The sequence below is a fragment of the Malurus melanocephalus genome, unplaced genomic scaffold (assembly GCF_030028575.1).
Source record: "Malurus melanocephalus ecotype Western Australia unplaced genomic scaffold, MMel_1.1 scaffold_29, whole genome shotgun sequence".
Lineage (NCBI taxonomy): Eukaryota > Metazoa > Chordata > Aves > Passeriformes > Maluridae > Malurus > Malurus melanocephalus.
The window spans coordinates 2,172,909-2,196,708 of record NW_026623261.1 but is presented as its reverse complement, the minus strand read 5'-3'; the positions used below and the strand labels follow the sequence as shown (position 1 = coordinate 2,196,708).

The window sequence follows — 23,800 nt, the reverse complement described above, 5'->3', positions numbered from 1 at the left end:
GATCCAAAACAAGACAAGAAGAAAAGATCTGAGTTGACAGGGGAAAATTTCTTGCTCCCCATTTTTAAGAATTGCAGAAGTATTGTCTCTTTGAAGAAAATGCTTTTTTAAAGTAACTCCTCAGTATCAGAACAGTTTTATTTGGGGATATAGCCRATTTGTAACTCCCTGTTGTAACATGGTAGTTGATCAAAAACTGCTACAGTGCCACAATATAAGTTAAATATTTCTGTGTTCTTACTTCTGCATTTTGACCATTCATCCTCATAGCATCATATGGAAAGAAATTTTTGTTGTTAATATTTTTAAGAATAGAGTGACTGCATTTAGAAAATGTTATATATCTTCCTTGTGAAAGCTGTATGAATGRTCCTGAGTTCCCCATGGTTCCTTGGAAAGTAGTCATTAGTGTTGTGGGTAATATCTTCAGTGGTATAGTTGGATACTGATTTRGAAGCTGAAGTACAAATCAAAATGATGCAGTACCAACAAGCTCTTAATCTTCTACACTAAAACATAAAGAGTTGTGAAACCAAGAAACAGGAAATGAACAAATGAATGATTCAAGCTTAAACATTAAGAACCATCAGTAAGCGCAGGATACAAGAGACAGTAGTTCTCAGATGATGTCTGTTCAGCAGTCCATCAGTGATMTTTTGCCCTGCTGATGTTTAAATGACTTTGTTTAAATTACTTTCTTTCTGTTTAGGTGGGAGGAAAAAAAAAAAAAAAGGAGTGTATATCTGCATAGTGCGGTGTTACTGTCTTATATTTTATGTCACCAGTAAAAGATATTTAATGGGCTCTGTCRTGCTGGGAATTTTGCCTTTGAGAAGTTTAGCTTTCCAAACAGCAAGAATGATCTGTGTCAGACACTGGGAAATGGACCGAGCTCTCAAAGTGCCTTTCCTSTCAATTGACTGTAATGGGAATCCAGATGCTGCTCAGAGGAGGACATCTGCATTGCAGACAACTAAATGTGGGCAGATGGATACTGCTCTGACACTAATGTGCTCTGTAGAAATTCAGCTTATTTTATGCAAAAGGAGTTGAAGCCATGTCTTCAGAGGGAAAAGTAATTCTCTGCTGTGCTTCCTGTTCCCAGCATAATGCTGGCACAAAGAAAAGGGAACAAAGCAGAAGCAGACAAAAGAAAGAGACCCAGTGAGYCCAACTCAAGCTAGAACTTCCTGGCTATGAGTAGATTGAGGGCACATCATATCAAGGTACTGGGCTCTGGGCCATGCCTTTATCCATTTATGACCTGACCAGGATGTGCCTCAGCTTTCCTTCTGTCTTTTATGCTTACGAATCCTTCTCAGGCAAATCAAGGGGAAAATAGAGTTAATAAGCCCTTATAAAAAAATCAGGAATTATAACTGAGTTCAAGAAGCTGGAAAGTTTACATGTAGCCATTGGGCATATGGAAGCCTCTGGAAAGAAATTTTAAGCAGCATTTGCTCTATATCTGCAAGCACTGATGCTTAAGAGGAAAAGACCATTCCAACAATTTTCTGTTTGGTAGCGACCAGTTCTGATGCACATGRCAGTTCACATCTTTCAGTCAATCTTGGCAGAGGACACTAATTATTAAAGTGTAATGAGAAGGAGATAAAATATCAGACGGATTATTTTTTTTTCTTTTTTTTATCTGAGGGAACAAAGGGAAGGAGAAAATATATATATAAATTTGTGACTGWTGAAAGACTAAAGAGCCAAGGAATCGCAATGCCAGTGGGTTAAAAAATTCTCTGATAAATGCAAGCAGAAAACTAGACTGTCATTGCAATTTGAGACAGAAAACTCTGGCAACTCAAAATGGATGCTACAAAATTGATTCATATTTGCTTAGAAACAGATGCTCACAAGGGTGGACTGGACAGTGCTCTGATCCTATAGCCATGATAAAAAAAAAAAAAAAAAAAAAAAAAAAAAAAAAAAAAAAAAAAAAAAAAAAAAAAAAAAAACCCAGCAAGAAATATCTAAGTCTTAATTATAGTATAGGAAGAATTCAGCCAAGCAAAACTAGTGCAAACTGCTGTGACAATCACCAAGCAATGAAAAAATTCCAGAGGATTGTGTCATTCTGCAAGAGCTTCCCACTACATTCAGAAAAGTCAATGAGCATTCATTGAAGTTGAACTGGTTGCACAAAGTCCTCTGCTGCCAGAAATATTATTTATTGTCAAGACTACTGGTTTTGGCCCTGAACTCCCTTCCAGTGGGGCCTGTAGAAAACTTCTGGGCAGGGAAGACTTTCACCTGAGTCATTAAAAGCAGAATAGAATTGCTCTTCATGTTTGGTTGCTGATAGCAGCAGTTCTGCTTAACATATCTGGTCCTCATGCATTCAATCACTGAGTGAGAATTTGACTTCAGATTCCTCTTTGGAGTCCAGCTGTGGTTTCTGCTCCTGTTCTGCGCTGGAAGCTTCTCACTGATCTGTGTCTCCTGATGGGTTCTAGAACTGGGCTCTSCACCATGTTGTGCTGCCCACATACTCAGCTCTCCAGGAAAAGCCTCAGGAGATGGGAATAGGAAGGAAATAGAAACATGAGCAGAGCAGATGAAATTAGAGATGGTGCCAAGTAAACAGCTGCATGAAGTCACACTGTAGACTGATGGCCTTTCTGCTTCAGATGGACATGTCACAAGGGAATCTGTGAGGCACAGAGAGGCAGAGATGCTATATTGATGTCAAGTGTTCRGAATTTCACTTGTTATCATATTTGATGGGGAACAGATAGGTTTGCAAATTGTATTTCTRAGTAATATATCTTCATAGACTGAGAAATTTAGGTGGAAAATAACTTTAGAAACAAAGAATTATATTGTGGACACTTCTTACTTTATTATTGGAAAGAGTTGTCAGATATGCTGAACTTAAGGTAATCTTTGAACAACTCAAATATTGTTTCCCAGAGAGCATAAATTATCATATATTTAATTATTATGGTAAATGTAGTAATTATAATTTCGGAAATTCCTTTAGTCTTTTTTTCCTGAATGTAGCACATTAATATCTTGGGGAATAATATTTTCAAATKTGGAAGAATCTGAAACTAAAATTGTGTACATTTCTGATCCTATGGCCATTGCTATATTTTCATTGCTTTGAGTGGCATAGTGTAGGTCTGAACCCTTGTATCCCTCAGAAAAATGTGTTTGTAACTGAAAAGAATTTGGGAGCAAGAGAAATGCCATGTAAAGTTCTGTGGAAAAATAATGCTTTAATTTAAAATACTCRTGGCTACCAGAGTTCCTCAGTATTTATACTTGAAAGGTATGTGACATATTTCTCCTCCAGGCAAAATGTGACAAAARTATTAGATGTGAGCTCTGGTGACCATGTTTATATCAAAGGCAGTAGTGGCCCACCTCAACCTTTGGTTCTTGTGCCCTTGTGATAATTTTTCCATTTGGCTTAGGAATTAGGTTAAGTGACTTAATTTCTCTGATCTTCAAGGTCCCTGGAGTAAAGTGGACATAATGTGTCTTAACTTTGACAGAAGTGTGAAATGTATAGGTTCTTGGTACTACTAAAGGTATTTCATATCTCAGTTTTCCATTCCCCAAGAAAAAAAGATATCCTATATTCATTTGTGATGATTCATATTGAATTTAACTACACATCAATAAATCACAAAATGCCTAATTCTTCTCAAAATTCTTTGCAGAGGGTTATAAACTGATGTTTACCTCGAGAATGGTAAGCATGTAAGAGCTGTATTTATATAACTTCTTTTACAAATATAAGTAACTTTTACTGATTGGCTAAAAAGTTTCCATGCAGTAAGAATTCAATTCTTCAGTCTTAACCTTCTAGTTATACCTCTTCCCAGTGTGGATCTCCATAAAAATAATAAGCTGTGTTGTCATTGCTGTGCCTCTTGTCAGTAACTCCTGCTTGGTCAAGTGTGTATTCATCAAAGTTCTTGTCTTGCTGGTGTGTGACAACTGCAGCATTGTGGTGGCTTMTCTCAGATAATGCAGCTATCTTGAACTCCCACGTATGAGAAAAAAATACAGCTGGAGCCCTTTGAAGAACCCTTATAAAATGTGTTTCTAATTAGAYACATATAACAGAGAGTGTCAGAGGGATTTGTTCATTGTCACAGACCTTCGGAGCTGATTTTCTTCAATGATTTGCTGAAGCACATAGAAAACAAGAGGCATTTATGATTTCACGTGATGCAGAGATAAGAGATGTGCTAGACCTGAAGCATCTGAAATGAGAAGCAATGAAAAGCAGAAATATCCTAGTATTTCARGATAACTAAACTCAGTGTTTATCCACAGAATTCAGGCAACAAGCACTGCATATAACATTTCAAAAGGAACACACTTTTAAAAGACATTTTAGCCTTATCTAGTCCAATAACAAGAGATGCTTGCTAAAACAGAGTATGTAAATGACAGATAAATTGTTCAGTTTTTTGGTGATAAACTTGACAGTGAAAAAGAAAAGTTTTGCTTCTTCATGTAACAGGGCTTTCTGCTGGTACAAACAGCTCCAAAGTTCCTTGGAATTTTCTGTTGAATGTGCTGTGCATGATGAGCTTTTTAATCAACTGYTGCTTACATGTGATGGGACAAGTTGTGCTATGAATATCCAGCCTAATTAAACCAAGTTTCCAGTGTCTGTCTGCTGCAATTATTCCCCTTCATATTGACTGATGAACAATGATCATGTAAGTCTTTCTCTGTATAAGGACTTAATAGTGTATTTTCCCATTTGTATGCCTATTTTCCTGAAACTTTTGTGGACAAAATATTATTGAATCTTCTTGTATTCTTTTGTCCAGTTTGCTTAAAATTGTTCTGGACCACAAAAAGATCTTTCAGGGGAACATGTATTCTGCTTTGGTACCTTTTCTTCGAGAAACCAGTCTAAATGAAGTATTTAGAATTTCTTTAGAAAGAAATGTGGTTGTCTTCATGTGTCAGGATTTTATTAACTACAGAATATAATAACTTTTATTAACTACAGAATATATAACATTACACTATTACAACAATTGGCAAACTGCAACAAGTTAAAATGCTGCAAATTTGGTTGAAAAAGCCAATTTAAAGTTATTGAATCTAAATTAATGTTTCCTTCTTTTGATTTGGAGTTGTAAAGCTCCATGTTACATGTGGGGTGGGGTATATTGTAAGAAAGCTGCAGGAAAATTAAATGCTCCATATGTTTAGTCCCAAAGTTTTATTTTTAAAAAAAAATTGAGTTTGAGAGTATCCAGCTGAACTAAGGTCCTATTTTCCTACGTTTTATTAGCAGCTTGCCCTCAAAGCATAGACAGGGATTAGCAAGGCCATCCCTGGAGATATTTAGACCTCAGCTGGAAAAATCTCTGCAAAACTTGATCCATGCTGGTTGTGCTTTGAGCAGAGATTGGACCAGGTGACCTCCAGAGAGTCCTCCTGACCTAAATAAATCTGTCATCTGTGACCAGGAAGAGCTGACCTATAAATTATATGTATTCTGTATGCTTTAAATTACCTGAAATTACTTCTGTATAAAGCAATTCAAGCATTTAAAGCTGTGTTAGCTTCCATTAAATAAAAACTATTTTTATCATAACTTTTTAAAATCTGAGCATGGTCCTGTTTATAGCTAGGATTGCTGGAAATCATTTTATCTTTAAAAATAACAAATTAGAGCAGGTCTAAATTTTGGTCATATTGGATACAGCCCCACTTTAGGTCCTGGGAAATGACAGAGCTGTTTTATTCTCGCAGTATCTAGAAGATGAGGTTGAAAATTGCRTGTTGAATAATAGACATTGTAATACAGAAAAGCACTTGCAAGAGAAATGCGAGAAGAATCCTTCACTGGTTTTACTGAATGTAGAGAAAGAGATTGTYGTTCATGACAAACAATAGTTTCTCATGTATTATTTGTATGAAACGTATAGTATACAGCCCAAAATATTGTCTGCTTATTCAGAATACAAACACATGGAGGTGTGCAGAAAATAGTGTTTCCTGGTTTGGTAAAGGAGCTACCAAAATTTAATCAGTATGGTTTGGAGAAAAGGCTACAAGACATGAAGAGTAAATCTGCAAATACTTGTGAGAAGGGGGGTGGTGKTATAAAAGGAGAAAGGAGATCTCAGCTGTAACAGGTAGGGAATGGTGTCCTACTGCTGTCATRCACTGTGCCTTGTGGAATGACATTAGCAAACATGCAGAATTGAATTGTGAACTAGAGGATGTTTACAACAGCCATTAGAAACACATCTGAAGATCCTGAAGTTTGTAAGATGATGGAATAATTAGTCAAGGGAAGTTCTTAAGTGCAAACAATAGATAAGAGTATCAACAGCAGGTCGAACTTTATTATATGAGATCCTCCACTATCACAGCAGGGAAATGTGGTTTCCAGTCCTAGCACATAAGGCCCCATGAATACAAAACAGAAGCAGAATAGAGGAGAGAAAACTTGTACTCCATTACTAACAGAAGATACATGAATAAGATATTTGGCAACTCCCAGTGAACAGATATTTCTTAAACATGAATGCTTTTCCTTTACATGGTATGACAAAATTTAAAAAAAACCAAAAACAAAAAAAAACAAAAAAACCAAAAACAACCAAAAAAAAAACAAAACAAAAGAAAAACAAAGAAACTGTCAGTTTAAAATGCAGTCTGCATCTTGAAGGTGTTGAATAATTATGAACCATGCTTTGGAAGGTCACAAAATATTCTGATAGAGTCAGCTTTGTCACAAACAAATCCCCCCGTATTTTGTAGAAATACTGCAAAATGATAGATATATAGGTAGATAGATAGATGATAGATAGATAGATAAATAGATAGATAGATAGATAGATAGATAGATAGATAGATAGATAGATAGATAGATAGATAGATAGATAGATACATAGATAGATACATAGATAGATACATAGATAGACATTTTCTTCAGGGTATATTGGCTTATTGAGGTTTGGTTCAGGTTTGTTTTATTGAGACTAAATCTGAAGTATTGAAAAATTCAGTGCTGGTACAATTAGGCCGTTATTTAATAAGTTATATTTGAATGATCAGCTCTGCACTTCTAACATATAATTGATATTATATACCACTCTATTGTTGTATTACAGCTTTGAACCAAAAGGGAGAGATACAGATTAGTCTCAAATGTYAGACCTATCAATGTTTCCTGAGATGCAGATTTTCTGGTATGACTGAGTACTCACTGGGTCACTCTAGGCTGTGTCAGGGAAAGGGAAGAATTTATTTGTGGTTCTTTCTTATGTGTRACATTTTTATTCATAAGCACCGTASTTATAATCTGGTTTTGTCTTGGATTGAACTAATGAAGTAAGTTTAACTCAATTGAGAGTGAAATTGTTAATGTAGTATTTCTCTCTTCCTCCCTGCAGTATGCTGTGTGGCTGGTCCTTTGGGTTACATGGAACGTGTTTGTTATCTGCTTCTATTTGGAGGCTGGAGACCTTTCAAAGGTAATTTGCCAATGGATACATTTAAACCATCAACTCTTTGCTAACATGCCCCAGGCTGTGCTCTTTTACTCAATCTTTTAGTGTTACCACAATGGAGTTTGTTGTATGATGGAAATATGGATTGTTCTGTGTTATGTTAAAAACTTTTAAACTAGACAATAATGAGCATATACATTCTGATGCCCACAACAATAATTGYATATATTCTTTAAAAGAAAATTACCCCTTTTTGTCCCCCTCAGTAGTCCTGCAGTGMAAATTTCACCCCTGTGAGAGCCATTAATTAATAATTTAATGAATACAAAACATTGCCATCTCAGGGGCAAATAGATATTTTTTGTACCATTTATCTTACTGTTACTTAGTTGAATTCCTTTCAGGAGTCTTGTACAAAGTATAATAATTGTAAAAGAATGGGTCTGTCGTTAAATTTCAATTTAAACTACGGTGCCATTTGGCTTCGTCAGTGTTTTTTAAATTTGTGCTTCTGGTAGGATTGTTATGTTTGAACACTTATACACAGTAAAAATTCATAGGAAAGATATATTTTCCTAAGAAGGATATACTTCTGGAGTTTCACTGAGAATGCAGTAATGCATAAAGTGGCAGTTGGTAATGACCTCAAACCGACATTTCAAACCAAAATTCCTGCTTCTAAGGTGTTCCTGGAAAGTTGTCAATTTGTGGGATAAAAGATTAGCAGTGGCAAAAAATATTTTGTTCGGGTAATATGCTTCAACTGAGTCTAGATATTGCTGAATTATGCTCACAGCACTGGGATCTGACCATCAAGGAGATTCCCACGTGCCAAACATACCACATTCTTTTCTTGAGTCAGATTTTAATTTTAGCTCCTGATTATAGGGATTGTAGGCCAACTGTAAATTACAGATGTAATCCTCTGATCCTGTGTGAGTTACTGATACCTTATTATGCAGAAGGTTAAACACAATTATAGGAAGAATAAATGAGGCGAAGATGCTTCCTTACCTGTTGTTTCTTTCAAATCACCACCCCAAAGTACAAAAACTACTAGAGACAAGGTATTTCATCCCCATGCATTCTGTTTCTTYAAAAGATGCTGACTTCAAAAGGATCAGAATTTCATTTCCTGAGGGTGTAAGATAATTTTCTGCAGGTGTTACTCTTTCCTGGTTTTATACCTTCAGACTGGCCCAATCTCATTAAAAGCTTGGCAAAAACATAGCAAATAAAAAGCATATATTATCTTTTATTTGCTCAAAATCCTTTCTTTGTTGCCAGAAGAACTMATGTATATAACAAACCCAGCACCTGTTGTATAGTTGTACTCAACCAAATCCACCCTCTTTCCACCTGCTTGTTTCAGCCACCTGCATTCCTAAACTTGTAAATGTTGGGATGCCTATCTTGCATGGGGAAGTGAACGGGGGTGGGAAAAAATGGAAAAAGGAAAAGTGGCTGTTTGAGCACTGGGCATAAAACCAGCATAAGAGCACCAGTAAGTGGTGGTTGGAATAAAAATGGGCCACAAAATGTATCTAAACATTGAAATATTTTTTTCTGAAGTCTAGAAATTGTCATATGGAGTGTTTCCCAACAACCATTGAATTCAGGTCTATATTTGAATGCAGTTTAATTTTTTATTTGGTCTTTGGAGGTATTATTTGTTCCAGTGATATGATCTGCCTTGAAATACCCAATTGAGTACATTCCTTTCACTTYAATTGGCTTTCAGAGCACCAGAATCAGTAAAGAGCGGGAGATAAGGAAAAGTTCCTAGAAAATGGATTTAAGAAAACTGGTAGAGATGGACTCATTATTGACAAAAGATCTAATTCACATGTGGGGCATCACTCTCCTGTCCTTTTCAGCTCAAATGGTATATCAAAACTTCCCCACACGGGAAATATTCTGTATGATCTAGTGCTTGGAAATATGTATAGAATGGAAAGATGCCCAATTGTTTGGGTGGATGTAATTTAGCATCCTGTTCTAGATCCTTCAGAAATTCTGGTTGTTTTACAGATACAGATATCTTACAAAAGAAATAATTTCAAGTGTTATTTTCTCAGGCATATTCATAAATCTTGCAATGAATCTTCTTTATTATTTCTATTTTCTTCTGKAAATAATTGTAATTTTAAATCTGTGGTAATAAACCTGCATATTTTCTGTTTGGCATGGCACATAGAACCTTGAGAAAAGTTCTGGGTCTGAATTGGTTCTAAATAGAGAATAAAAAATAACCTTTTGCCAAGTACCAGAGGGATGCCTCTGAGGCTGTGAACCAGAAGAGAGGATCCTGTGCAGCATGGCTTTAAGAATTGATGGGTTAAAATTACAGCCTAATAATAGTTCAGATGGGTATAGTTTATTTTATTTGTATCATTTATAGTTTGCTACCAAATAAAATAGAAATGAGGCACATTTTTTTCAGAGTTTGGAAAAGCTTTTATTCAATGTGTACACACAACAATTTTTTCCATCATCACCTGCTGATACAAATGGAGAGGACACATTTGAATTGTTAATATATTTATTTTAGCTGTGGGAGTGGAGGTCATAACCTTTTACAGCTTCCCCTTACTATACTGAAACAGGCCTGTAAAGACTCAGAAATTTTTAGAACAATGACATAATCTTCTCTAAAGAGACTGAGGAAATTCAAGGACTATTGGTGAACATCCATGGAAATCTGTTTGCATTATACGTCTTTATAAGCATAGATATCTTGTGGGAAATGGCATCACACTAAGCATTTTCTGTCCTTGAGGCACAGTTATCTTTGCTGAAACTCTTTCACAGAAAGCTGGAATAGTTATTGCTTTGTACGAAAAGGTTTGTAACAAAAAGGAAGTACAATCACTTGTTCTTAACCTTGATTTTTATGTGTATTTGTGAATGAATGCCTAGAAAACCCACTTTTCAGACTTACTTTTCAGTATTATTCCTCACAAATATATAATTAGTCTGTGTGTTGTTTTGCTTGCTGGTGAGTGACATACTCTCTATAAGTAGCACATTAAGGTTTCAGGACTGGTAATACTTATTTGGGCCTGTGGCTAAGCAAATGTAGCATATGAAAAGCATAACCTCTTATCTTGAATGAGGCACATCTGAAGTGAAACACTCGTRAAACAAAACAGAAAAGAAGGAAAACATAAGAGAAAGCATTTCTGAGAAAACACAATATTTCTGTGATTTTTTTTTTTTAAACACACGAAAGGACACAAGGAGATACCTTCAGCTATCTCAGAGCAAAAACAAAAAWTCATCATTTGATTAAGAAGAGAGCTCTTGATTCAAGGCATTTGAAATCTTACCCTATTGATATCTAATGATACCACAAGCAGAACAGAAGCAGAATAAGAATTGTCACACTCCCATTTCTAGTTTGAAAATGAATTTTTTTTTTTTTTTTTCTGAAAGAAACATTGCCTGAGAATGCACTGGTCTCATGTCAAGCATGGCAGTGGATTTGCTGTTGCTGTCAGTTGCTGGGACTCAGGGCAGAGGCTGAGTTTGGGGTGCTGAAAAAGGGGGACCAGCTGGGGATCAGGGTCCAAAGCAGCCCTTGCAGCACATCATCCCATCCTTGAGTCAGCTCCTTTGGTTCTCTTTGCATGCAGCCCTGTCCGTGTGACCAGACCCAAGAGCTCTCCTCTCACTGTCACCTGACTGAGCTCTGAGTCACTTTACTGTCATCCCAGAGTATTTTGTAAATATGACCAAGAGCACACTTCTGAAAAGCTCATTTTAGCTGTCAAAATTGACTTACTTTCTATTTGTGTGACATTCTTGACATCTTCCTTATTTAAACCTATTAACATAGAAAAGTTGCATTTCATATATTAAATCATGAGGTTGTACTTCTATATTTTTTATACAAAAATTAGATGTCTGAAAGTCAAACACTCCAGTATCAAGAAATGCCAGAATTAAAATTCCTTGACTAAGCATGATTTGGCTCCCTTGTACACRTATTTTTACATAGCTTTTAATTATGAAGTCACAACTGTAAATTTTTCTTTTTTTGTGACCATTTCCCTAATATCTGTACCACMTAGGCTATTTTAGAGACGAAGTTTTGGCAGTTGAGAGAGGCTGCAATACTGGATCCTACTCCATGTATTGCAACAGTCAGAAAAACTTAATAATAAATAATAATAAATATATATAATAAATGTAAAATTAAATACTTCATTTCTGATCTGAAAACATGTAGAACAAGGATATGAAAGGTTAAATACAGAACTCTGCACRTAAGATCTCTAAGCACAGTGGTGATTTTGTGTACGTAGATCACAAAATGGAGTTAAAGTGTGGTTCCTCATTATTCATTCTAGAGGTCTGAGCCACTGTTTTTAGGAAAAAAAAAAAAAAGAGAGTTTCTATTTGCATTCAAATCATATTACCTCCTTTCCTATATTGCCCTGTATTGCAACAGAGGGAACATGAAARAATAAGAAAGATTAAAAAATGAACTTATTTGAAATTGAAATTGTTAMATTTGATACAAAGAACTGAATGTACTGTAGTTATTAAAATGTAAACTGAAGGAAAGTATGTAATCAGGTTGTTTTCTGCCASAAGTTTGAAGGGAAATCAAATGTTTCTGAACACATTCTCTCCCACCCAGTGCAAATAACTGGAAATATAAGATAATTTGATCTCACAAATTCACAGACTTATGCTGGAAGAGCCCTCTCAAGGTCACTTAATCCAGTCTCCTGCTCAGAGCATCACCAACTTAAAAGTTCTCTCAGGCTGCCCAGAGTTTTAGCCAGTCAAGTTTTAGAAGTCTTCAAGGATGGAAGATTCACAACTTTTCTCTTTCTTAACCATTCTCGTTGTGAAAATTTTCTCCTGATGYGCAGTTGAACTTTCCATTTCTGCAGTCTGTGACATTGCCTCTTGTTCATTCAATATGTGCCCCTGAGATGCTCCACCTTTTCTAACATTCCCTTTAGGTTTTTAAATGAGCTTGAATACTTTGGTTTTCTAAATGTTCTTTCTGTAGCTGAATTCCTAGTCCCAACCACAGAGAGTTTGTTGCACTTCACAAGAAAAAAATCTAGTTATCTTGTCATAAATAATCAGTCCACTTTTCACAGTTTTGCTTTAYTATGGAAGGGAAATGAAGGGTCTTTAAATATATGTAAAGCTACATAGTATTTTATGTAAAATGTGGAAAGATACAGGTTTTCCACATATGGAAGAAGTAGTAATACATTCAAAATAATTAAAATTCTTTAGTTCAAAGACAATTCAACTTATACCAAGATTTAAGTTTCCTGATGCTGTATTTAACAAACTAATGAAAATGTTGCATATAAGCCTTGCAGTCCATCCAGTAAAATGCTGCAAATGTGTAATTCCTCTCTTTTTCTGCTAAGGTAAGTGAATCAGGRAGGTGATTCACCAGAACTTGGTGGAGGAGTTGCTAGGGATCAGTAGGAAGACACAATCTAATGGTATTGTTGGGGAACACCTTGGAAAGAAAGTCAGCTCCGCAAAGCTGGAGAAATTAAGGTTTCAGGAGAGAGTTTGCTCCTGTTTTGTTATCTGCAAGTATTGCCCACTCTGGAGGTGAACTGCAAGTTAGTCTGTTTTCCATATCATGAAATCAGAAGAAACCATGTAAGTGGGATTCTCCACCTGCCAATGAGAACTGTGTTTAAAGTCAATCTCTATGTGCTCATGGTCACGGTTCATAGTAAAGCCAGAAGGGACTTCAGGATAAAGCCATTTATTCTCCAGCCTCCAGCCAGGCCCAGCCACCAACCYACACTCTGGGAGAGCATCTGATACAAATGATCTTGAGGAGGAAATGAGCAGTTTAGAGATCCACCTACATATGACGCTCATGCATTAGCAACTTTTCATCACTGAGAAAGCCTTCTTTTCCTTGTTAATCTGAGATGTTAGTCCAGGATTAACCAGATCTGGCTGACTTTTCGTGGCTATAAAGCAGTCCATTCTTTCTCTTTTCCTTTTCCATTGGGTGACTCAAATGAGAGGAGGAAGAGACAGCAATGGTCATAGCACCACCTGTCAAAAAGTTGGAACCAGTCCCGCGTTGCTGGTGGAAATAGATGGAAAGGGTGGGAGGAAATAGGGAGTCTGTTTTTCCTCCTGCTGTTCCCGCTTGTCCCCACCATATTCTTATTCAGCAAAGGCAAAAGGACCAACCAGAAACAGGCACCTTGTAGTAAGTAATATTTTTCCATTTGAATATCCCAAAGCTGGCAAGCACACTTCCACCTGCGTGTCTAACTTTCACATACCTAGTTGCTGTGAAATCCAGTTTATATCCATATGCAAATTAACTGTAATAATGCAAATTACTTCAGGATATGATTTGCATAGCTTGTCACTCATGCTGCTTAAAAAACATGCTGGCTATGAGTGCTGAACACTTTATGCAGCTAATATGCTCTGATTTTAAAGGGAGGGCTTGATACACAGGTGAAGCTGAGGAAAGAAGGAAACAAAATAAATGGGTAATTCATCTTCAGCATRACTCAGTCGTAACAAAGCAATGAACTTGGCAACAAGATTGAACTTGCACCAGTTATGCATTCATTCTACATTACTTTGTGTCCATTAGTATAATCGTTATATTGCTTTGATTCCACATTTGCTAATTATATTTGTAAGGCAATGGTCATTAGCAGTTAAATGTCAATGCCATGCATGCTCTAATAAAACAACCTGCAGGATGGTTAATTTTGAACATATTACCTTCCTTGGATGTTGTTTTAACAGATGTCCTGTTAAGATAACAGAGAAATTAAATTAGTTTTCAACTCAAAGCATCTGGTTAACTTTGTAGGTAAATGCCTTTGAGCAGTAAATCTGACCAGGGTTTTCAGATAAATAGCTATCAGAATGTTTTAAGTAAATGACTTTATTTTTTCACTTCTATTACTTAGGGCAGATTTGACATGCTTGATCATATATCTAACAGATGAAAATTGAACATAGTGCTGGCAACCAGCAGTGTTAGGTTATTCGGGGGGTAGTTTCATGGGTAGATACTATTAAGCATGCTTATGGTTTCAGAAAATTTAGTTCTGCAGCAATTTTTAAACCTCAAGATCTTTACCAGCTGGAAGATAACTGATTATAAAATTTAATCTGTTTATTACTGTAGACATAGCATATGGTGGAACACATTCAGATAAGAGTGRTATTTTTTATCTTTTTAATGATGAAGTAAATTGTGATAGGAAATCATTAAAAGTATAGAAAAATATGAAATATGATTGTATATATATTGCTAATTGTAACAATTTTATCTTTTAAAATCCTGGGACATATTTTATCTTGAATTTATGAATAAACATGCATCTTCATGTTGATTTATATATGCTCAGTTTTCCCAACATTTCGTAGCTTTGAGCCGAATGCAGGAGCACATGAAAATAAGTGTAGTGACTGATTAGATGATAATTCCATATGAAGATTTACATGTGTGCACATATTATATAAATATTATATATGTGTTTCTATSTATATTGAATACCTGAGTTATATGTTTAGATTGGTAAACACACATTTTAAAAGCTGCATATATAACATGGAGTTAATTATATAAAGACTTTCATATATATCTAAAGTCAGTGTYGTGGATGTTTCTGTAAACCTCTCAAATGTCACAGACAAGACATTGCAGAAAAATATCCAAATATGTATTTATGAGATTACTTTTTAATATTTATTAATTATATCGCAGTACCATCTAGTGGCTCCATTTTGATATCAGGGTGCCATTATGCTGTGAGCCCTAAACACATGTAATATGAGTAAACCCTGTCCTAAACAATGCCATAGTCTTAGTATGTGATTCTGTGAGAACGAGAAGTGGAAACCAAAAAATGGTAGACTGCTGTGAAAATCCAAAACAGTGGATAACAAAAGAGTGTTATATCTTTGGAATTCTTCATGAAGGCTGGATTTTCACAACTTCCTCACCCTGTTTTCCTCATGTTTCTCATCTCTGTGGGGATTGATAGTCGAGCGACACAAAGCTCTACTTTTGGATCATCTCATGGTCCACTTTGGTAAGAAAAGCAYTTCTGCATGCTGTAGTGCACCACTGCTAACATTTCACCAATTGTTTAAGGCACTGGGGGAAATAATGATGATTTTGCTTAAAATAAAAGGTCAGAAGGTAAATTTATTTCTAGTGAAGCAGATTCTCAGATGATCACAGCTACTGAATGCATGTTTGCTGGGACAGCTCATCTGGGGGGTTTTCAATGTCTCTCATATACAGTATTGATACTATGGCCACATGAATCAGCTATGGACAAGGGCTGAAGGGGATTTAGCACAGTTGAAGGTAAAAGAGTCTCTCACACCAACCACTCATCTTTTATGAAAGTATAAAAACATACAGAAATATGCTTTGCTTTCTAATTTTCACTGTCTTATGGTGTCAGCCTTGTGTTTCATTATTTATTCTTTTGGCGTGCAGATGCAATACTTTAACATAGCCCCCAGTAATTTTTTGTTCTAAATATGGATGCAATAGCTTTCCCCACATGTATTTTTCCTCTAAATCTAAGTATATAATTGACCTTCTAATTAAAATCTATCAGATAAACTTAATCTTGTGAACCAGGGGTCTGCCAGAAATTTCAAGGCAGCACTAAATTCACAGTTTCTGAGGAGCTTTGTATTACTTGGAATTTCTGAAGGAAACCATTCTGATCCTTATGCCCCTAAAAATTATGCCAGTGTTATCCAATAGGAAATAAAAGTTCTGCATTGCCTTCAGCATCTTTTTACGTATGAATAAGCATTTATTGAACCTGGAAAAGCAATGTGAGCTGTGAAGTGCTCTTCTTTTTTGATCCTGTTTAATATTGAAACCCCATACTCCTTTTTCACACTGCAATGGTAGCAATGAGCTCACAGGCCATGCACTGAAAATGCCTCTGGTGACTCTTACAGTGGTTCAGCACTCCACATTTGCAGTTGCCCATTTGCTGGAGRCTCCCACTCCCATGGTCCTGCCACTTGAACACTCGTGATCTGTCTCTGGGCTAAAATACAGGTGTGTCTGAAGGCACTTTGAGCAGCCACATGAAATATGTTCTTACATTGACACAGCTTTGCACTGAGGCAGGCGAGTAGCTCCCACAAAAGGCACTGATAGAAACCTGAGGAGACAATGATGTGTTTAAACTGTCACCAATATTTCAAAGTGAATGTCTGCCCTCATAACAGAGCCGTGCTGTCCTTTCTGCACCATGAGAGAATTTGCACTCATAGATAAATTTCYTTAAACATTTAACCAGGTATTTCAAGAAACATGTTGCAGTGTAACTATTCAAGACAAAAAAGAAATTAATTTTTCCTGCTGTAGAACTCCTACCTCAAAACAGTAGAATTATTTTAAATATTAGTAATTATTTTAATGTCATTTTCTTCTTTTCTCATTCCAATGAAAATAATGTTTCCAAAACAGGTACTGAAAGGCAGTGATCTGTGGTACATGGATAGGAGAATTAACTAATGTCAGCTTCAATATTAATGTAGGATTACAAGATCATTTTTTATTAATTGTCCATAATAAACAGAAAAAATTCTCTCTCATTGACTTCAGTGCTGTCACACTGCAGTTGACAGCACACTCACAGGTGGTTTTATTTAGTTGATTCCATATGCTCAGAATGAAGCACTAGCAATGAAAAATATCTGATCTCSTTTCCTAATAACCCATTAAACTCGATTACCTTAGTGAATTTACCCCTAGAGGATAAGTTTACTCTAGTGATGCTTTCTAAACTTGCTGCTGCTACTTCAGTGGTAGCAATTTTAGGGGGCATGCTATCTATTCAGGAGTGCTATARTACGGTGTCACATCCCACTTATCAGACTACCACAAATACCTGTTTGTGTAGAAATTGGATTCTGTGTTTTGAGGGTAGGATTTGATTGATTGAGTAACCTCATAAATTGAACTAAAGTGTGGTTTATTGTAGGTTTCATGCTGCAAGCCTGTTCTTCAGCAGGCCACGGTGTAACTCAGGCTGTTTTTCTTMCATCCTACGACAGTTGGGTAATTCAGCAATAATGAGGTGATCAGTAATGTGCTGTGTCTAAGTATCTCACTGGTATCTTTAAACTGCCAATGAATCCTTTTATGGAAAAACTGCTGCTTGCAATGCAGWGGGAGAATAAGATCAGAGTGCTCAAAACTATCTGAAGAACCTCYTCTACAGATAATGTGAGATATACCTCACTACACAAATGAAAAAAATAAAAGGGGTTAGRTTTGTCAACCTTTTGACCATATCTTGAAAATGAAGGGCTCTCCCTTCATAGGGGAGGCTCCTGGAAGGGGCCCTTCTGTGACTTCCGATCAGATGCACAMAGCAATTCCTCTCTTTGTCTCTTTTCTTGACAATTTCATATTTGTCACCCCTCTTTTTTCCTCCCTCAGCTTATTAAACCTGATCACTTTTTTGAATCTTGGTTTTGCTCACCTCTGGCACATTCCTTCAGTGCTTAGCCCATCCAAAGCTATTCTAACTTGATTTGGCTAAACTGGCCAGGGATTTTTTTTTTTTTATTTGGGAGCATGGGGAAAAGCTGTATTTGAGTGCATGTTCATTGAGGTATTTTTCTTTAATCATCATTTACAGACTACAGCAATTGTTGTTATTCTTGACTATGCATTGTTACCAAATGTACTTGATTCACTGTGTCCCACAAATGCACTTAAATCACAAGACATTTGTCCTACAGCTGCAATGTTGGAKATGGATTTTCATTAGGTGGATAAGTTAAGCAGTTGGAATATATTTATCTTGTTTTTTGGCTTTAGGCATCTTTTTTTTTTTCTTCATTGGAATGCCAATATGAAGCTTATGTAGGCATATTTGTTCTTTCATATGCTGTGTATGACATCATAATATAAATTGTAAGGTAACATTGTTAAATATATTGCTGATATAATCTAAGTATTATACAGTATAAAAACTACTTGCACAAGTATTTACGTAAGAATTATGTAAAAAATTGATACTGAGGCTTGTGCAAAGGTTATCTGTGAATGTTATCATCCACCCAATCTCACTTAATCCTAGGTGTGGGATGGATGGCCATGTAAAAAACACTGCCAAGGGCAATACTGAAAGAGATTTCTCCACTGGAAAATCTTTTCCTTAGGCCTAAGGAAATAACCATTCACTTTTAYTGAAAAACATACRTATACATACATACATACATGTATATTAGATCAATGTTTTCCACTTCCTTTAAAGCATTTCAGTCACAAAACTAGTTTCAGCTTAGCAAAAGGATATGCAACATGGCGTAATTGGTGTAGAATCAGGAATCTTTGGAACTTCTAATTGTGCATTTCTCATGGTTGAAAAACAGTGATAAGGTTTAAAGCATGAGATGTTCCCTAAAACTTCAGATCCCCACTGTTGTGTTTGCCTTCCTGAATTCTTTGGTTTTAATTTTTAATAAAGGAAAAAGTCACAAGCTCAGACAGCTGTTTAGAAGAAGAGGGTRCAGGAGAGCTTAGTCACAACAGACTATGATACTATATAATTATGCTTTTTTCTCTTCATTAGCATATACAACCTGCTGCAGGAATGAGAATATAATGATAATTGCCAGTCTCTTGGGTTTTCACACTTGGAAATAGTGTAAAGTACAAATCTAAAGTAATAGGGATTCCTTCAAGAAATGTCTCTGCATAGTGAAAGCAGGAGCTTGTAGCAGATTGTAGAGACTTAATTTTGATGTTAAATTTCTGGCAAAATATCTCCAGGAGATAATAGCATTTATTCTCATTGTGGTCTCAAAGTGAAGATGAGTGTAGCACTCATTCTCTTGCCATTAAAGGATGTTTGTCTGTGTCACAACATGTAACATTAATGATAGATTCTGCAGAGAAATGTTGCTGCTATATTAAAAGCCACTGAAGACTAAAGATTGTTGGAAAAGCTTACATGGGAAATTTCTTTGATTCCTGTACACATTCTGTTTAGCTTTAGGCAATATTTTCATTTCTTCACAAGCACAGTAATGTATCCATTAAAAGGAACTTATAAAAAATAATATCTTTTTTTTTCACAGTGATATCACTGTATCCTGSATAAGACAGTATTCCTTTGTTTCCTTTCATAAAGAATCATGCTTTCAAAGTTGATAAGTGTCAAGTACCATCTCATAGAGGCAGTGCAAAATACTCAAAGAATACATGGCAATTGGTAATAATTAGAGCATGGTTTCACATGTAACTTCGGTCTTTGATAATCCTAAGCCTAAGAACTATTTTCAAATAGTCAATCTTCCTTCTCAGCAGAACATGTCCTGATGTGGTGCCATCTTCCCATGCCCATATGACATGCCCCTTTCCCACATGTCCTCAGTCTCTCTTACTCCTTCTTTTTGCACTTCCTCTGCTTTCCTGGCCACCTGCCTGATGCAGGTGGTGCTGGGCTGAAACATTCTTTGGAGATCCCTGTTTCTCTGCCTAGACTGCCAACATAGCTCAGAGTAGATACCTGCCTTCCAGACAGCTGAAGTTAAATGAGCTGAATCCAGCCYTAAGTGCTTATAACCCACTGAATTCATGGTACTTTGGCACTAATGGAATACCTGCCTTTAACATGGACCTCCTAATATATTTAAAAATCTGGTGGCATGGAAACTAAATTKCATTTAAATAGGAATTTGAGTGTTTAATCTGTTACTAATTGCTGAAAATGAGGTTTGAGTTCTWACAAAAAAATCCTTATCCTTTCTTRAAAATCCTGCATTTATTGATTTGACTTCAAGAAAMGGAGAAAGAATGGCAATGGTGGGATTTTCATTTATAGACATCTGAAAAACTGCTTCTTGTTTTCAGTTGGAGTTGCATAGTTTATTTGATTTGCCTCCTTCATTGATTATAATTCTRTTTCAGAGTGAGGCAGTGATGCCGCACGTGAAATAAATTAAAAACCTGCCTACCATGTCTACGAAACAATGGGAGTCAGTTTTGAAAACCTAATAAAAAACATCATGCTGACATGCAAATGAATAATAAGCTCTCAGAACATGGAATAGTTGAATTTCAAAAACCGAAATCCTTAAAAAGTCAAATGAAGTAAAGTGCATGCTTCAAAGCAAAGAGCAATGTCAAGAATTTGCGGCTGTATTGATTGGTACTATAGAAGACACTTATAACAAGAAAAATGGAAAGACTGCATGAAAAATTCAAAGCAAAAGATCTGATTTGAAGGTTTCCAATACTGAGGAAGGGATATATATTCAGACCACTGAAAAATTTAAGGCTAAATTTTTATTAATTCCTGTTTCTTTTCTGTACTATTTCCTTTGTGATGARCTACATGGTACATGTTAGATTAGGTAAAAAGGAGAAAGAGGCAAAGCTTTGAATATGTAAGGCCTTGAGCAAATAAATATTTTATTTTACTTTTTTAGAATTAAATATCAAACTGTAGAAATGTGGAACTGCTGTATTTTTATGCATGGAAAGTCATATGAAGCTATGTTGAGTATAAACTCCCTTGGGATGATTTATTTTATCATTAGAATAAAAAAGAAAAAAAAAACAAAACAAAACAGATAACCAAACTGCATATTCATGTGTTGCTGATATAGTTGGAAAAAATCACATATCAGCCCAGAATGTCCTGTCTCTTTTTCTCCTCTACTTTGGTGATGTTTGATTCCCCAAAATAGAATTATAGAAACATGAAGTTGGAAGATATCTGCTTATAATATTTATAATATTTCCTGGACATGGAAATTTATAATGATATTTAACTTTGATTTAATACTTGTTTAGCTAAGTGGTTTCTTATAAACTAATAAAATTAACTGGATATCATTACTAAGTAATCTGGTTTTGCATGCATGAAGTCCTTTCTAATATCCAGCCAAAATTATTTTACTGACCATATTGGACTTTTTCTAATAAGCAGGACAAGCATTCCCTTTATTATRTCATGTACATGTTAAAATGTATTTATCATGCTGATTCTTTGTTTTTCTTGTCCTCTGTTGACAAGGTAGACATTTTTCTTTCAAGTTTTCTTGTTGCTCATATTTTCTGTCTTTTATTCCTATTGTAGTCCTYTGAATTCTTCCCACATACTCAGCAGTCTTTTTAGTATGAAGTATTAAAAAAAAAAAAAAATCAGTCTGACCTGTAGAACCTTTAGTACTTTATTATAAAACTGCCATTAAGTGCCACTGAATGAGATTTTCTGTGTTTTGCGCAATGCTACAGCGTTGGTTTTCATTTCTGAGTCACTCTTATAATCTCCTGCAGTTCTTTTTGCCATCTTTTACTACCTTGCCAAATGTTACTTACTCTCATTGTCTGGTTTCTCCTGCCTACAGGAAGCACTTTTTTCTTTTCTTTGTTTAATTTACCTTGTTCTTCAGTTTGCTGAGATTATTTGGATTGGAGATCTGCCCTCTGCATCATGTGCTGTCCTTTTTCTGCACAATCTAAAGAGTGTTAAATTCTATCACCCAAATCATTAATGAAAATACTAATTGAGTTTAATATGGARTGGTCACCTACATTCCTCTTCAAAGCTTTTCTCAGCTTAACACCCAACACTTAATGAATAATTTTTTTCTGAACAGTTTTCAAACCAGCTACGGAAATTGTTTTGGTGGTCTACATGCACTGTGCACTTTCTTTGCATATAAGGAAGATCATGCAGCCCAATGTCAGAAGCTGGAATAAATTATGTCCTATTTCCTGTTCTGTCTGCCCAAAACCACCACAGCCAAAGCATCTGTCAAAGAAGAAGGATGGTGATTTTAGTATTAATAGTTCTTGAAAACTCATATTTATTTYACAATTTCATAGGCACTCAGGGATTGAGGGATTAATAATTTTGTTACACAAACTCAGGATCAAATACAATTCACTGTTCTGAAATTGTTAAAAGAGTGGCTGTCTTTCTGATACTCTGCAATTGCTCCATCAGCTTCTTTTTTTTATTATTATTATTTCTGCTTTGTTTCCCCCTTTTTTTTTTAAGTCAGAAACTTGAGGTGAGACCATGTCCCTATTGAAGTCAATACATGGGTTTTTTTTTAAATTCTATTTACTACAATGAGGCCAGGAGCTGACACAGACTTTTCAAGGGCTTCTCAAAGTGTCAAGTTTCATCCCTAAAAGTGTGATGATGTCTTGAGAATCGTGCACATCAAAAACAATTTCATAGTAGAAGAGAAGATTTTAGTTTCATTGATATGRAAATCATGTTATGGAGCACACATCCTGAAAGCATTCAATGTCTAAACTGACACCATGTAAGGCATGCATAGATAATTCCCATCCTCACCAAAATGCCCTTAATTTAGATTTAGTGGAAAAGGTGTACTTGTACTTATCATCACAAAACACAGATATACATACGAGTAATAGTGTGAGTTATGTTTTATTTTTTGCTTTCATATTTCAATGCAATTGGAATATAAAAGATGTGCAAATCTTAGGGGATCTGAATATGTACATGAAAAAGTGAACATTTATTTATCTGTTAAATATCATCTGCTCACCAAATAAGCCAGTTATTTGACTGTGGAACAGCAACATGACTTTGTAGTTCAAATCACTTTACTGAACTTTGGAGATTTAAGTCCACTTTTCAGCTCTGACTCAGATTTCTTGCAAATCACAGTTTTTACCTCAGCTTTTGCTGTCAGTTCTTGCTACTGTAAAACAAATATGTGTGCAGCTGCCTGTATGAAAAGGACACCACCATAGTGAGGTTTGAATTAATATTCTTCAAGGGCCTCACAGTGTTAGTGGAGACATCCCGCTCTGCTCATTCACCCTGTCTAGTCCTGTTCACACTGTGGAATTACTCGAAAWCTTCATCATAGGTCCCATTAAGTTTTCTCATGTATGAAATTTTCCCTTTCACAGTGCATCTTCAGCCTACTTCTAGTAAGAGAACTAGTCAAAAATACAGTTAACTTTTCTTCTGCTGATGTTTGTGATGTTTATGATCATCATACTTGTATATTCAAAGTATTCATTGAACTTCATGGGAAAATATATATTTTTAGAAACTGTTCACCTAGTGACTGACAGTTTGGTCCAAAATATTTTTSATTTTACTGATTTGATTATTATGACTGGATTAGATGAATCTATTTAGTGCATTTGTCTTACAAGCATGACAGTCAATGAAACAATATTGGCAATAAATGTGTGGCAGGATTCTTATGATGGTCTTTAATCTTTTGCCTGGGAAAATTTTGCCTGGTTTGGATCTGGAAATCAGATTCAGAGAACAGACCAACATTTCGGTCTATTTTGTATTAATTTAATGTTG

The 23,800-nt window shown here is 35.6% G+C and overlaps 1 protein-coding gene across 3 annotated transcripts in view; it reads left to right on the top strand.

Annotated features, from left to right (window-relative positions):
• The window catches only part of NKAIN2 (sodium/potassium transporting ATPase interacting 2), a 520,019-nt gene that overhangs the window by 264,242 nt on the left and 231,977 nt on the right, over window positions 1-23,800 (top strand). For all 3 annotated transcript variants that reach the window (XR_008965180.1, XM_057363618.1, XM_057363619.1), the window contains exon 3: window positions 7,395-7,475. Coding sequence is in view for 2 of the 3 variants with exons in the window: in XM_057363618.1 (XP_057219601.1) it covers window positions 7,395-7,475 (81 nt within the window). In the remaining variant the exon portion in view is untranslated. The remainder of the gene's footprint in view (window positions 1-7,394; window positions 7,476-23,800) is intronic.